Consider the following 12,868-nt stretch of genomic DNA (forward strand, 5'->3'; position numbering starts at 1 on the left):
AGTATCCTCAGCCACGAAAAGCAAAGCCGTACTGAAGCCAGGCAGACCAACTATATTTCCCTCTCCTGGAAGAGCAACTGCATTTATGTCCAAGTAGAAATTAACATGGGGTATCTTACCTCTACTTTGCACTCAGGTAGACACAGTGATTTTCTGAGCTAACAGGGAAAAAGTCTGAGAAAGAATTTTTTCTTTCAACTATATAAGCAATGTGATAAAGATATATCTTCTCAGGTTTTCAGAGGATAAACTTGACTATTTTAACTTTCAATTCCTTGAAAACTCTATCCTGGGAACTTTTCAAAAGATCACTATATGCTTCAAAGTCAAAAAGTTGCTGTTTAGGTAGGTTTGAATTTAAAATAAAGTGTATGGGCAATGAAGACTCGTTAAAGGTCACTATAAAAGGTAAAATTGTCGGTTTATACTTAACACTTACTTGCTGCACTGGAAGATGCTTGTCCTGAAGCTCAGCTAACTTGGAATCTTGTTCAAATGGTGGAGTAGAACAAAGAGTCTCAAAATCCACCTCTGTTATCTGTGTACAGTCTTCATCAGTCTGAGACATACCGGGCTCCACTCCTGAACATTCATTTCCAGCACCGAGACTGATGCCTCCCTCTTTCCTGTGACAGATGGGTTCCACCTTGGCATCTGACAATGTGTTTAAGGCTGTTGATACCTCCACTGGCAATGCATCATCCTTTGGGTCTTCTAGAAAATCTCTGTGACATGTCAAAGGTATAGATATGGAGCTCGAAGAGTTGCTCAATGGGTTCGCCAGCTCTCTAGGTTCAAAATCATTCATTTTTCTAAACAGTCTTTCCTCCTGGCTGATTTCTGGTGATGTGAGTACCCTTTCTAAGGCAGATACAAAAGTTTCAAGAGAGCTTTCTTCATCTTTGTTTTCTTCCGAAGTCATGGTTAATGCACCTTCCTCACTAGGCTCCTTCTCTGGCTCTAATAATGACTTCTCCTTTACAACAAATGTATCAGATTCTTTAATAGAAGTATTTGAGAGAAGGCTTATTTCAGGAGAGTCTCTGTTTCTACTAAGTTCCTATATATTCCAAATAGAAGTTACATTATTAGTACATATACCAAAAAGTGTTTAAAATGAAAATGTTATAGTTTTCTAGTTCACCATGTTGCTAAATTCCACTAAAAAGCTTTATCAACTTTCCTCCTTTCCATAAATATAAATATTCTTTATTACTTCCTCCAAATAGGAAAAGGAGTACATCAAGGCTGTATATTATCACCCTGTTTATTTAACTTATATGCAGAGAACATCATGAGAAACGCTGGGCTGGAAGAAGCACAAGCTGGAATCAAGATTGCCGAGAGAAATATCAATAACCTCAAATATGCAGATGACACCACCCTTATGGCAGAAAGTGAAGAGGAACTCAAAAGCCTCTTGATGAAAGTGAAAGAGGAGAGTGAAAAAGTTGGCTTAAAGCTCAACATTCAGAAAACGAAGATCATGGCATCCGGTCCCATCACTTCATGGGAAATAGATGGGGAAACAGTGGAAACAGTATCAGACTTTATTTTTTTGTGCTCCAAAATCAATACAGATGGTCACTGCAGCCATGAAATTAAAGCTTACTCCTTAGAAGGAAAGTTATGACCAACCTAGATAGTATATTGAAAAGCAGAGATATTACTTTGCCAACAAAGGTCCGTCTAGACAAGGCTACGGTTTTTCCAGTGGTCATGTATGGATGTGAGAATTGGACTGTGAAGAAAGCTGAGTTCTGAAGAATTGATGGTTTTGAACTGTGGTGTTGGAGAAGACTCTTGAGAGTCCCTTGGACTACAAGGAGATCCAACCAGTCCATTCTAAAGGAGATCAGTCCTGGGTGTTCATTAGAAGGACTGATGCTGAAGCTGAAACTCCAATACTTTGGCCATCCCATGCGAAGAGTTGACTCACTGGAAAAGACCCTGATGCTGGGGGGATTTGGGGGCAGGAGGAGAAGGGGACGACAGAGGATGAGATGGTTGGATGGCATCACTGACTCGATGAACTTGAGTTTGCGTGAACTCCAGGAGTTGGTGATGGACAGGGAAGCCTGGCATGCTGCCATTCGTGGGGTTGCAGACTCGGACACAACTGAGCGACTGAACTGAACTAAACTGAACTGATACCAAATTACTAATGACAGTGAACCCATGGTTAAACATTTAATAGTGAATCAAAGGTAAAACTGGCTGGACCATAATTACAGATGACAAATTATCTATTCATTTAAGTTTAAATTATCCGGGCTAAGGAAAGAGGCAGAGATAACATAACATGGATAGTTAAACTAACAGATAACCTAAAAACTTCACTGCACTTAATGGTTGGAAAATTCTCCCTTGCTAAAAATCCCTATTGAATTTTATTAAAACCATTAACCAGGAACAAAATTGGTGTAGTTTCACCTTCTTTTTGTTCCCCACCTCTGTATGAATATGTAAATGTGAAGTAAAAAGGCCAAAGGACAGGAGGTCAGTGGGGATAAAAGGAGAAATGAAAACACAGATCTATGTAAATATTATCAGCTCTGCTATAAATCAATGGTTCTGACCTGTGGTTATTTTAAACAAAAAGCACAAAACTACAAAACTATTTTTTTTGTTCTTTTTTTTTTTTAATTTTATTTTTAAACTTTACAATATTGTATTAGTTTTGCCAAATATTGAAATGAATCCGCCACAGGTATACCTGTGTTCCCCATCCTGAAACCTCTTCCCTCCTCCCTCCCCATACCCTCCCTCTGGGTCGTCCCAGTGCACCAGCCCCAAGCTCTCAAAATATTTCCAGTGATCAAATATTATTAGACTTCTTCTTTTGAAAGTGCTTTTAAAATCATTTATAAGCCATTCAAGAAAATCAGTTTCAATAGCTTAAAGGCACTAAGCTATTTTTCAACATTTCAGATTGTTAATTTGCATAACCTTAAATAACAGAATGGGTTTCAGTGACTTTTGCCTGTTTCTAAAAATCAAGTCCACCTTCACTGACACACCACTGCACTGTAATTTGTAAGCCCTCTAATATTCTGATTTGAATAAGAGAAGTGAAGAACATTTTATTCTCCCTCTCCTCCTTTTCCACCTGCTACCATTTATATTCTCTGTACATAGCATGCAGAGCTTAAGAAGATATATTTACTTGTTAGCAACACAACCTATAAGTTGCTCCAAAAGATAAAAGAAATTTAGAAGGAACTGAAGAACTGGACCCTACCCATTCTTTAAACATGGTCAAGCTTTCCTTCCTATCTGAAATCCTTATATCTACTAAACTCAAGGTCCTCAATCAAATAAAACTTACATATATATTGAATTGAACTCTGCCCTAAAGGAACTTAACTCCTAAATTAAAACTGAAAGCATTAACTAACACATGACATTAAATAAACTGTAGACAACATCAAAAACACTGCACTAACTCAAATTAATAGCGTAAACCATAGCCCTAGTGTTACAAGAATAAGTTTTCTGGAGCAGAAAAAGAGGAGGCAGTAAAGAGTTTTCAACATAGCCTAAAATTGGTTAAATAGGTTTCTTTACCTCAGGACTTTTCAGAACGTGTGTTATCAATCTCTGAGGAGACTCTGGCATACAGTGCTCTCTAAACTTCTTTGCTCAAAAAATCCTTTCTCTCAAATATATTAATGTCATAGGAGGCAAGTGATAGGTAAATACTGACATAGTAAATAATGAATGCTAGATAGAGAGGGAGCAGTTACTTTGGTCAAGATCACTAAAGTTATCTGAAACAGATCCAACGAGATGGTACTTAAGCCAGAAATTAATGATTTGTGAAGGAATAAAAGAGAAAAACACACATTTCTTAAGCACCAACTAGTACCAAACACCATGAGCTATCATTGCTCACAGCCCTCATTGTAAGTCTATGACATATCATTTTCCATATATCACACATGTAAATGACATACTTCCCTTAGAATGCAACCTATATAGTTCCAAATGTTATGCTTTCTCTTGCTTTCTGGCTCCTGACTTGAACAAAGGCATAGAGGTGGGAATGCTAAGGTATATCTGAGATGAAGTAAGGTACAGCTATGACAGGGTTGGCCTTGGGAGGTCCTTGACTGTTGGAGTCTGTTATGCACGGAGCCAGTCTTATCGTCCTCTGATTTCCCATAGCACCAAGCAGAAAGCAAAGCGAAAACAAGCACTCAGGACATGTTTATCAAGTAGCAACTGGAAGATGAGAAAGCACTATCCAATAGGAAATATCAAAAGAAAGAGGGTAATAGATGTAAGAAAAGTGTCCTCATGCTTTCTGTCTGTCTTTGGCAGCCCAGATTGAATGGGGGAAGACAGGGGGAAAAAGTATTTCCAATTCACAAAAAGCCTTGTGAACAGTAAAAGCCTGCGTTATTCCAAAGAAGGATTTATAAGAGTTTATAAGGAAAGTATTGGAAAATTATTCCCCTTTTAAAAAAAAACACTGAAATGGGTTTATAGACACATTGTTTTCCAGGTAATAAACAAGGCAACAGAACGCATTTTTGCTATATTACCTCAGCAATTAATCTGATATTATATTCTCCTCCTCTAGATAATGAATAAGACTGACAGAAAAGAAGCACAGATCAATAAAATTCTATTTCATTGGAGACCAGAATAAATACTGCAATGGGTTTCCACTACAGATGTAAGAAAAGTGTCCTCATGCTTTCTGTCTGAGGCAGCCCAGATTGAATGGGGGAATGTAGGGGATAAAAACTTTTGCAATTCACAAAAAACCTTGTGAACGGTAAAACACTGCTTTATTCCAAAGAAAGATTTATATGAGTTTTCATGAAAAATATTGGAAAATGATTCCCCTTAAAAAACAACAACAACACTGAAATGGGTTGTTACACAATTCTATTGAAATGGTCTAGTCACATTTCTGCTTAGGGGAAAACTTAAATGGGCTTGATACTTATTAATATAATTTTAAAAAATCTAAACCCAAGATCTGAATAGCTAATTTCCATTATACAGACAAACCTTTTCTGGGTGTGTTAACACTTCAGGATTTTCAGCCTCAGGTCCTAGAAGATAAAATTATATGTTTTCATTCCAGTTTTATTAAAACAATAAAACATATTGTCTTACTCAGCATTTCTTAATCACATAACTTGAAATGATTTCCTCAGACATGCATGAGATATATCAAACACTTTATAAATGTTATACAAATTTATTAAAAGTATCATGTTAGCAATAAAGTTGTGAAATTCTTCCATTCCTTAAGAAATATTTCACATGAAGCAAGGTAAAATGATAATTATTTGGGATTAGTCGAATTAAAAACGGACCCCTCAGGCTTCCCTGGTGGCTCAGTGATAAAGACTCTGCCTGCCCAAGCAGGAGAGACGGGTTTGATCCCTGGTTCGGGAAGAGCCCATGTGCAGTGGAGCAACTAAGCCCCTGTGCCACAACTACTGAGCCCGTATGCCACAGCTACTGAAGCCTGCAAGCCCTGGAGAACACGTTCCTCAATAAAAGAGAAGCCACTGCAATGAGAAGCCCAAGTACCACAACAGATAGCCCCCAAGCAACCACAAAAAGCCCACGTACAGCACCAAAGACCTAGGGCAGCCAGAAACAGAAATACGTAAAATTATAAAAACAACAAAAAAACAAAAACCTCTCTACTCTGGCTGAGTCCTTCTAAGTATCTGCAACTATATGAGGAAAAATTGTATCTGCTTTCTCAGTGTCATCATCTTCTCCATTATATGTAATAGAATTTAAATGAATGAATGTGGTTAAGCATAAAAGGAACATTCATGTAAGGGCCAAAAGGAATCAGGAAATGTTCTAAATGTACATGTATTAAAAATCTTTACTTCTTAAAGTCATAAAAATTTTTTACACATTTTGCTATAGTTTATATATATGTATAGAGAGAGAGACTACATTGCTAACATTTTTTGAGTACATGAACTCATGGTTTTTTTCACAAACTTATTTCTATAAACCAAAAGCATTGTTCGTTTTTTTCCTCAACTAATTTGCCACAGGTTGGACAGTGGGAGCACAACTGATCTTTATCCTTTAGCATTGCCCCCAGACACCCTTGAAAACATTTTTGTTTTCCACCAATGGTAAGACGGTTCAGATCCATCCTATCTTCAAGCTCCAGATCAGCTATCCTTTTAGGATCCCTGGTTTACTTGGCATTTGTACACCCATAGCATCCATACGCCTGTCACTCAGCAGGCTCAATACATATTTGTTAAAATAATGAATAAATAATATTACAGACCAAACTCCAGGCACTAGGAATACCTAGTTGAGAGTTGGTGCTGGGCTTAAGTGGTAATTCTATTGTTATAGTGGCAACAAAACAGGAGAGGGCAGAACTTTTAAAGCTTAACTTTTCAATTTCAACTATCATGTCCTTGTACCTTTTCTTATAATACAAGGTTTTAATGACCACTAAGAATATTTTCTACACTGTCATACAACATACTTAGGAGACACTTCAAAGAGAAAGACAGCCATCCTCTAATACAGCTGAAATCAAGCCAATGGTCTGCTATGAACAGAGAAAACAAACACTGTTTTTAAATTTGAGCCCCTGAGTTGCAAGTAAAAGAGCAGACATATGGAGGAGCAAGTATTGACTGCACCTGAGCTGCTTCTCACATGAGCAGCTTCAAGCAGCAGGATCCAAGGTCAACAGCAACACTGATTTCATATGTAAAAGTGTATGGCAGCAATTACAATAGACCAGCCTATTTGTAAATAAATCCATACCTAACTAAGGCTTCTATTTTTAGGCAAAGACAACTTCATTTTATATGACTCTACCCATAAAAGCATACCTAGACTACTTCGGTGGTTCAGTGAAAGTTCAGCCTGGGGAAATGATACTGTGAACACTGGATGACTTTTTCTAAACCTCAGGAAAAAAAAAAAAAGTCAATCAATTAATAAATAAATACAAAATTTTAAGTAGAAAAAAACTACTATTTCTCATTCAGATAAATTTAAATTTCTTTTTAATTTAAAGGAATTTCAAATAGGCTTTGTCTTTGCTCCATCATTCTAGTTACTTTTACAATTACTACCAATTTATTAACATGTAAATTTCAAATGGCTTCAAAACTGGAGAGAGCCAGAATATTAAGGAATGAACTTCAGGAGTGTAAACAAGCTAAAGTACACTTAGACCTGAAAGTAACTTTGGAGATAACTGTCTACCAAATACAGGGGTGGGGTGAGAGAGAAAAATTTGTCCTAATTCATGTAGCATGGCTATTTAAATCCTCAAATACACTTAAAGTTTGTCATTATAGTTTAAGATGTAAGTGAAAGTCAGTAATGAGAAAATTCTCAGACATTATTCACCTTAGTAGTATTTCACAGCAAGGGGAAAAGAGTAGGAAATGCTGAAGGGAAGAGATTACAAGCAAAATAAAGGTCATGCTTAATCTACAATTTTGATCACCTACCCTGGGATAATTAAAAGCTGATTGAAGAAAAGCAATCAGTAAACTATTTTTTTCTCAATCTAATTTACTATACAAATGCAATCAAGATATCTTCCTTAAAAAAAAAAAAAAAACAACCCTGCTCGTTCCAGTTGTTTTAAGTTTTCATGCACCAGGCATAGCTACTTGAATCCTAAGCAAGAATAATAAATTGAACATTCTCTCCTGCCTAAAAAATAGAAGCAATCAATATAAGCTATCTTGAAAATGAAACTGCTCATACAGAATAATTTCCATGAGGCAAACAGAAAAAATGCCAATTTTTTTCCTAAAATATGATTATGAGTACAAGCTGATCTAAAATAAAACAAAATCATAGTCTGAATCAGCAACAGGATTTTTTTTCCCTTAATTATAAAAGAGAATTTTGAAATTAGAGCAAACTTTCACCTAAGTTATTAAAAAACTTATTTATATTAGGCATAGTTATTTAGATAAGACTGCAAACAACAGTGACTAGTGTAACAATGGTAAATAGTCCACTCTGTGGCCTTTTGACACACTGTTTTTATTGCATCATTGGCTAATTAGATGATATTTAAAATTCTCTGACGATTTCTCTGTGGTTTCATGCTTGATTTCTTTCTGAATATTTGTAAAAGAACAGTTCTGTATGTTTTCCTTGCTGTTGGAGTTCTCTGACAGTGTGTCTGCTTTCATCATTGGTTTTGATTTCCTGTCTCATCCTGTAGTCTGCTTAGTCGTAGACAATCCAGACACCCCCCCCAGCCCCCGAGGCTGCAGTTTACCCATCCATCTTCCCCTCCCCCGTCCCCCCACTTGCTCTGGTCATAGCAGTGCTGTGGTCCACAGCGTGTGTCCCCTTAGTCGGGTTTGTGCTTTGTCTTCATGTCTCATTAAATGGTGTTTTTCCCCCATAGCAGTAAGTTGAATTGGTGTATCACTATGCAGTTACAGGAGAAGGCAATGGCAACCCACTCCAGTACTCTTGCCTGGAAAATCCCATGGACGGGGGAACCTGGTAGGCTGCAGTCCATGAGGTCGCACAGCGTCGGACACGACTGAAGCGACTTAGCAGCAGCAGCAGCAAACAACATACACATCCAATAAGAGAAAAATGATTATATGAATTATAGTATAATAAGTTATACAATGAAAAAATGAGGTCATTAATGCATTTTTTAAAAAATATTAAAGATGTGAAATAGTAATTATGGTAAACTACTACTTAAAAATTTAAAAACAAGAGGAATTCCCTGGTTGCCCAGTGGTCAGGAATCCAGGCTTCCACTACAGGGGGCAGGGGCTCGGTATCTGGTCTGAGAACTGAGACTCCGCAAGCTACATGGTGAGGCCAAAGAAAGAAAGAAAAAAAAACAAACAGGAAACAAAACTATCCGCAGACGAATCTCAACTTGGTTGAAAATACAAACAAAACAAAAATATACAGAAAGCCTGAAATAAAATGTTCCAAAATGTTAACAATGGTTCTCTCCAGGCAGTGAGATTATAAATGTTGTATTAGTCTTTTCTTTTTCCAATTCTGAAGATGAACTTATATTGCTGATATATTCAGTAAAAGGGTAATTCTCAAACTTTCGGCCCTTGGACGCCTTTATAATCTTAAAAATTAGTGATGAACTCAAGGAGTTTTTATTTATGTGGCTTATATTTACTTGTATTTACATGTTAAAAACTAAGATGGAGAAAAAAATGTTAATCGTTAACTTAAAAATAACTAATAATCTAATAAATTAATATATTTTATTAAAATTATTGTATTTTCCAAAATGAAAAATAGTGTGAAAGTTTCACATTTTTAAAAATCTCTTTAATATTCAGCTTAATGGAAGACAGCTGCCATCTGAACTGCTACAACACATTCAATCTTTTGCCATGTATTTTTTTATTTGAAGTATATTACAAAAGTCTGGCCTCACACAGACATGGAGTTAGCACTTTAGTAGCCTTTTTGGATAATTGTGCGTATTCTTTTTAGATGACATACCAAGACTCCAGAAGCAATCATCTCCTTAAAGGTTACTGGAAATGTGAAAACTGAAACAAAACCAGTCAACTTTTGTATTGGTCTGTCTTGCCCTTTGACCGGATCTTTCACTTGTCTGTGGATGCTGTTGTGATACCATGCATTGGTCTTTAAGAAAATACTCATGTGTTAAGTTATGCAGATCTTCCCTATATTGATACATTTTATTACAAAAATTTCAAAAAGGTCACCTTCATAAATATTTCCACCAATCTTCCCAGAAAGTTCAAGAAAATATCTGCCATTTACTTGCATAAATAACCAGTTTGTCATTCTTTCAAGTTAAAAAAAGTAAACCATGTTTTTTGGTTTTTTTTTTACAAATCTTGTAACTCAATCAAGTGCTCTTAACTATCACACTTTAAACAGAAGTATAAAAAGATATATATTCAAGGTAGAAATTTAATAAAACTAACAACTTTTCTGCTTCATCAAATGCACTAAGTAAAACTGACCTTTTTTTTTTTTTTAAACTGTAAGTACACGGCCGGGAAAAACAGGACTATTAGTACTATTTGGTGCCCCTGCCCTGATTCCTACTAAGGCTCCATCATTTTATCCACCATTTGCTTTAGCACTATAAGTGCAAATGTCAATACCATGACATAAGCAAATAATGTGTTGGCATTATTATGAAAATAGTTTTGACCTCACAGACCCTCTGGAAAGCCTCAGGGACTCCCGGGGGTCCACAGGCCATGCTTGGTTTTTTCAAAAAAATTTAAAGGACAAGGTCTCTTTAAATATAACAGTTCTATGAAGTCTAATTTCAATAAGCTCTACAAATTCTTCCTTCATGCTATGCTACAAATCTGCTTTTTAAATAATCTTAAGTCAGAGAGAATCAACCCTATTCAATTTTGCTCATGAAATAAAACTTACCTAGAATGTTCGTAAAATAACATATTTATGCTGCTACAGGGACAATTACTCAAGAACATACAATAACCCTAAAATTCTTAAGAAAAAGACTTATTTTAAAATGATTTTTAAAAATCTACAATAATCCAAAAATCATTATACTTACTGTAACAAAGCTCCATTTTGTTCCATTTCATCCTGAGGTTGCTAGAAAGAAAAAACGTTTATTTTCAACTGAGGAATGCGAAGCTAATGCAACAACTAAAAAACTTAACATTTAATATAATTCTTATGTCATTATTTGTTAGATTCTTTTTTATTGTGGCAAAATATACATAAGATTTACCATTTTGACCATTTAAAAAGGTACAGTCCTTTGACATTATGTACAGCCCCACTGATGCATAATCATCACCTCCATTTCAAGAACTTTTTGATCTTCCCTAACTGAAACTCCATATCTAAATAATTTTCCATTTACCCTTCTCCCAATCCCTGGCATCCATGCTTCTACTTTCTGTCTCTATGAATGTGACTAAGTGCCTCATATGAAAGGAATCATGTAATACTTGTCCTCTTGTGACTGGCTCATAATAAGTAATATTATTAGTACTCAAGGTTTATCTATGTATCAGCAACTATCAGTATTTTGTTCCTTTCTCAGGCTGAATATTCCATTGTTCGTATGTACCACATTTTATTTATCTACTCATCTATCAATGGACACTTGGGTTGCTTCCATGTTTTGGCTACTGTGAACAGTGCTTCTATGAGTGTAGGTGGACAAACATATTTTCATGTCCCTGCTTTCACTTATTTTGGGTATATACCCAGAAGAGGAGTTTTTAAGTCATATGGTAATTCCATGTTTAATTTTTTGAGGAATGACCATACCATATTTCACAGCTGCTGCACCATTCTACATTTCCCACCAGCAGTGGGCAAGAATTTCAATTTTTCCACATTCTCATCAGTATTTGTTATTTTATTTTGCTAATAGCCATCCTAATACATGAGAGATGGAATCTCGTCATGGTTTTGATGTACATTTCCCTAATGGTTAAAGATATTTAATATCTTCTCATGTGTTTATAAGCCATTTGTACATCTCTTTCTCTCTCTCTTTCTCTTTTTAAGCTGCACTACACAGCTTGTGGAACCTTAGTTCCCGGACCAAGGGTAGAATCCAAGCCCAGCGATGAAAGCCCCAAGTTGTAACCACTGGACCACCAGGAAATTCTCTATATCTTCTTTACTGAAATGTCTATTTATGTCCATTGCCCATTTTTTAGTCAGGTAGTCAGTTGCTGCTATGAGTTTCCATATATTTTGTGCATCAATCTCTAATCAGATTTATGATTTACATATATCAACATGTTCTCCCTTTCTTCAAGTTACTTTTTCACTCGGTTCACAGTGCCATTTGGGTTTCCCTGGTGGCTCAGAGGTTAAAGCATCTGCCTGGAATGCGGGAGACCCGGGTTCGATCCCTAGGTCGGGAAGATCCCCTGAAGAAGGAAATGGCAACCCACTCCAGTAGTCTTGCCTGGAGAATCCCTTGGAGGGAGGAGCCTGGTGGGCTACAGTCCATGGGGTTGCAAAGAGTCAGACATGACTGAGCGACTTCACTTTCACTTTCACACGTTCTCCCTTTCTTTAAGTTACTTTTTCACTCTGTTCACAGTGCCATTTGATGCAGATAGGTTTTAAATTTTCATGAAGTCTAGCTTACCTATTTTTTATTTGTTTGCTTATGCTTTCATGTGCATGAAATCACTGCCAAAGAGAATGTCATGATACTTTCTCCCTGTATTTTCTTCTAAGAGTTTTAGGGGTTTGGCCCTTATGTTTAGTTTTTGTCTTAATTTCTTTTCACAAAAGAATTTGTGGAACTTAGGTAAAGAGAAAGGGAGTGTTCCTTCTTTTTAATTCCTAGTTTTCTCCTTTTCTTAGTTCATTAATCCATAATGATTCTGATGAGACATTCTTGTCAGGTTCTGAGTTCTATATTTCTCCTGAGGGCCAAAAATCATACAATCTCTGTGTCACAGTGTTAAATGCTTAATGGATTCTACTCAATCCTCAGGTCATGCCCAAAAAGCTGAAGTTGTTGTGTCCCTTTCAAAAAAGCTAAAATGCTCTGATAAAATGCTTACATTTTAAGATTTCACAACACACTGGCTTTCATCACTTTAAAAGAAATCCTTACCTTAAATATCTTATTAGAATCAAAGAAAATCTTTAGAAAAAGATCTCTCTTTGGGGGCCTTCTACATTTGTTTCTATGATCAATAATAAAGCTTTCTGAAAATAAAACTATTAGTCTGAACTTCCAAACTATTTTTGATCACTGACAGTCATAATAACAAGAAAACACAAAGTAATGTGAGAACTTCAATGTTCTCCAATTAGTCAAAGTGAAAGTCGCTCAGTCGTGTCCGACTCTTTGCGACCCCATAGACCATACAGTCCATGGAATTCT

General features: G+C 36.2%; 1 protein-coding gene across 2 annotated transcripts in view; it reads right to left on the bottom strand.

The window, feature by feature from the left end:
• The window catches only part of ANKRD31 (ankyrin repeat domain 31), a 134,898-nt gene that overhangs the window by 105,342 nt on the left and 16,688 nt on the right, over positions 1-12,868 (bottom strand). For both annotated transcript variants that reach the window (XM_070796849.1, XM_070796848.1), the window contains exons 6-9: positions 10,553-10,593; positions 6,849-6,925; positions 5,023-5,066; positions 440-1,060 (exon numbers count right to left, since the gene is read on the bottom strand). In XM_070796849.1, coding sequence (XP_070652950.1) covers positions 440-1,060; positions 5,023-5,066; positions 6,849-6,925; positions 10,553-10,593 — 783 coding nt within the window. The remainder of the gene's footprint in view (positions 1-439; positions 1,061-5,022; positions 5,067-6,848; positions 6,926-10,552; positions 10,594-12,868) is intronic.

Source organism: Bos indicus, chromosome 10, assembly GCF_029378745.1.
Source record: "Bos indicus isolate NIAB-ARS_2022 breed Sahiwal x Tharparkar chromosome 10, NIAB-ARS_B.indTharparkar_mat_pri_1.0, whole genome shotgun sequence".
NCBI classification, from domain to species: domain Eukaryota; kingdom Metazoa; phylum Chordata; class Mammalia; order Artiodactyla; family Bovidae; genus Bos; species Bos indicus.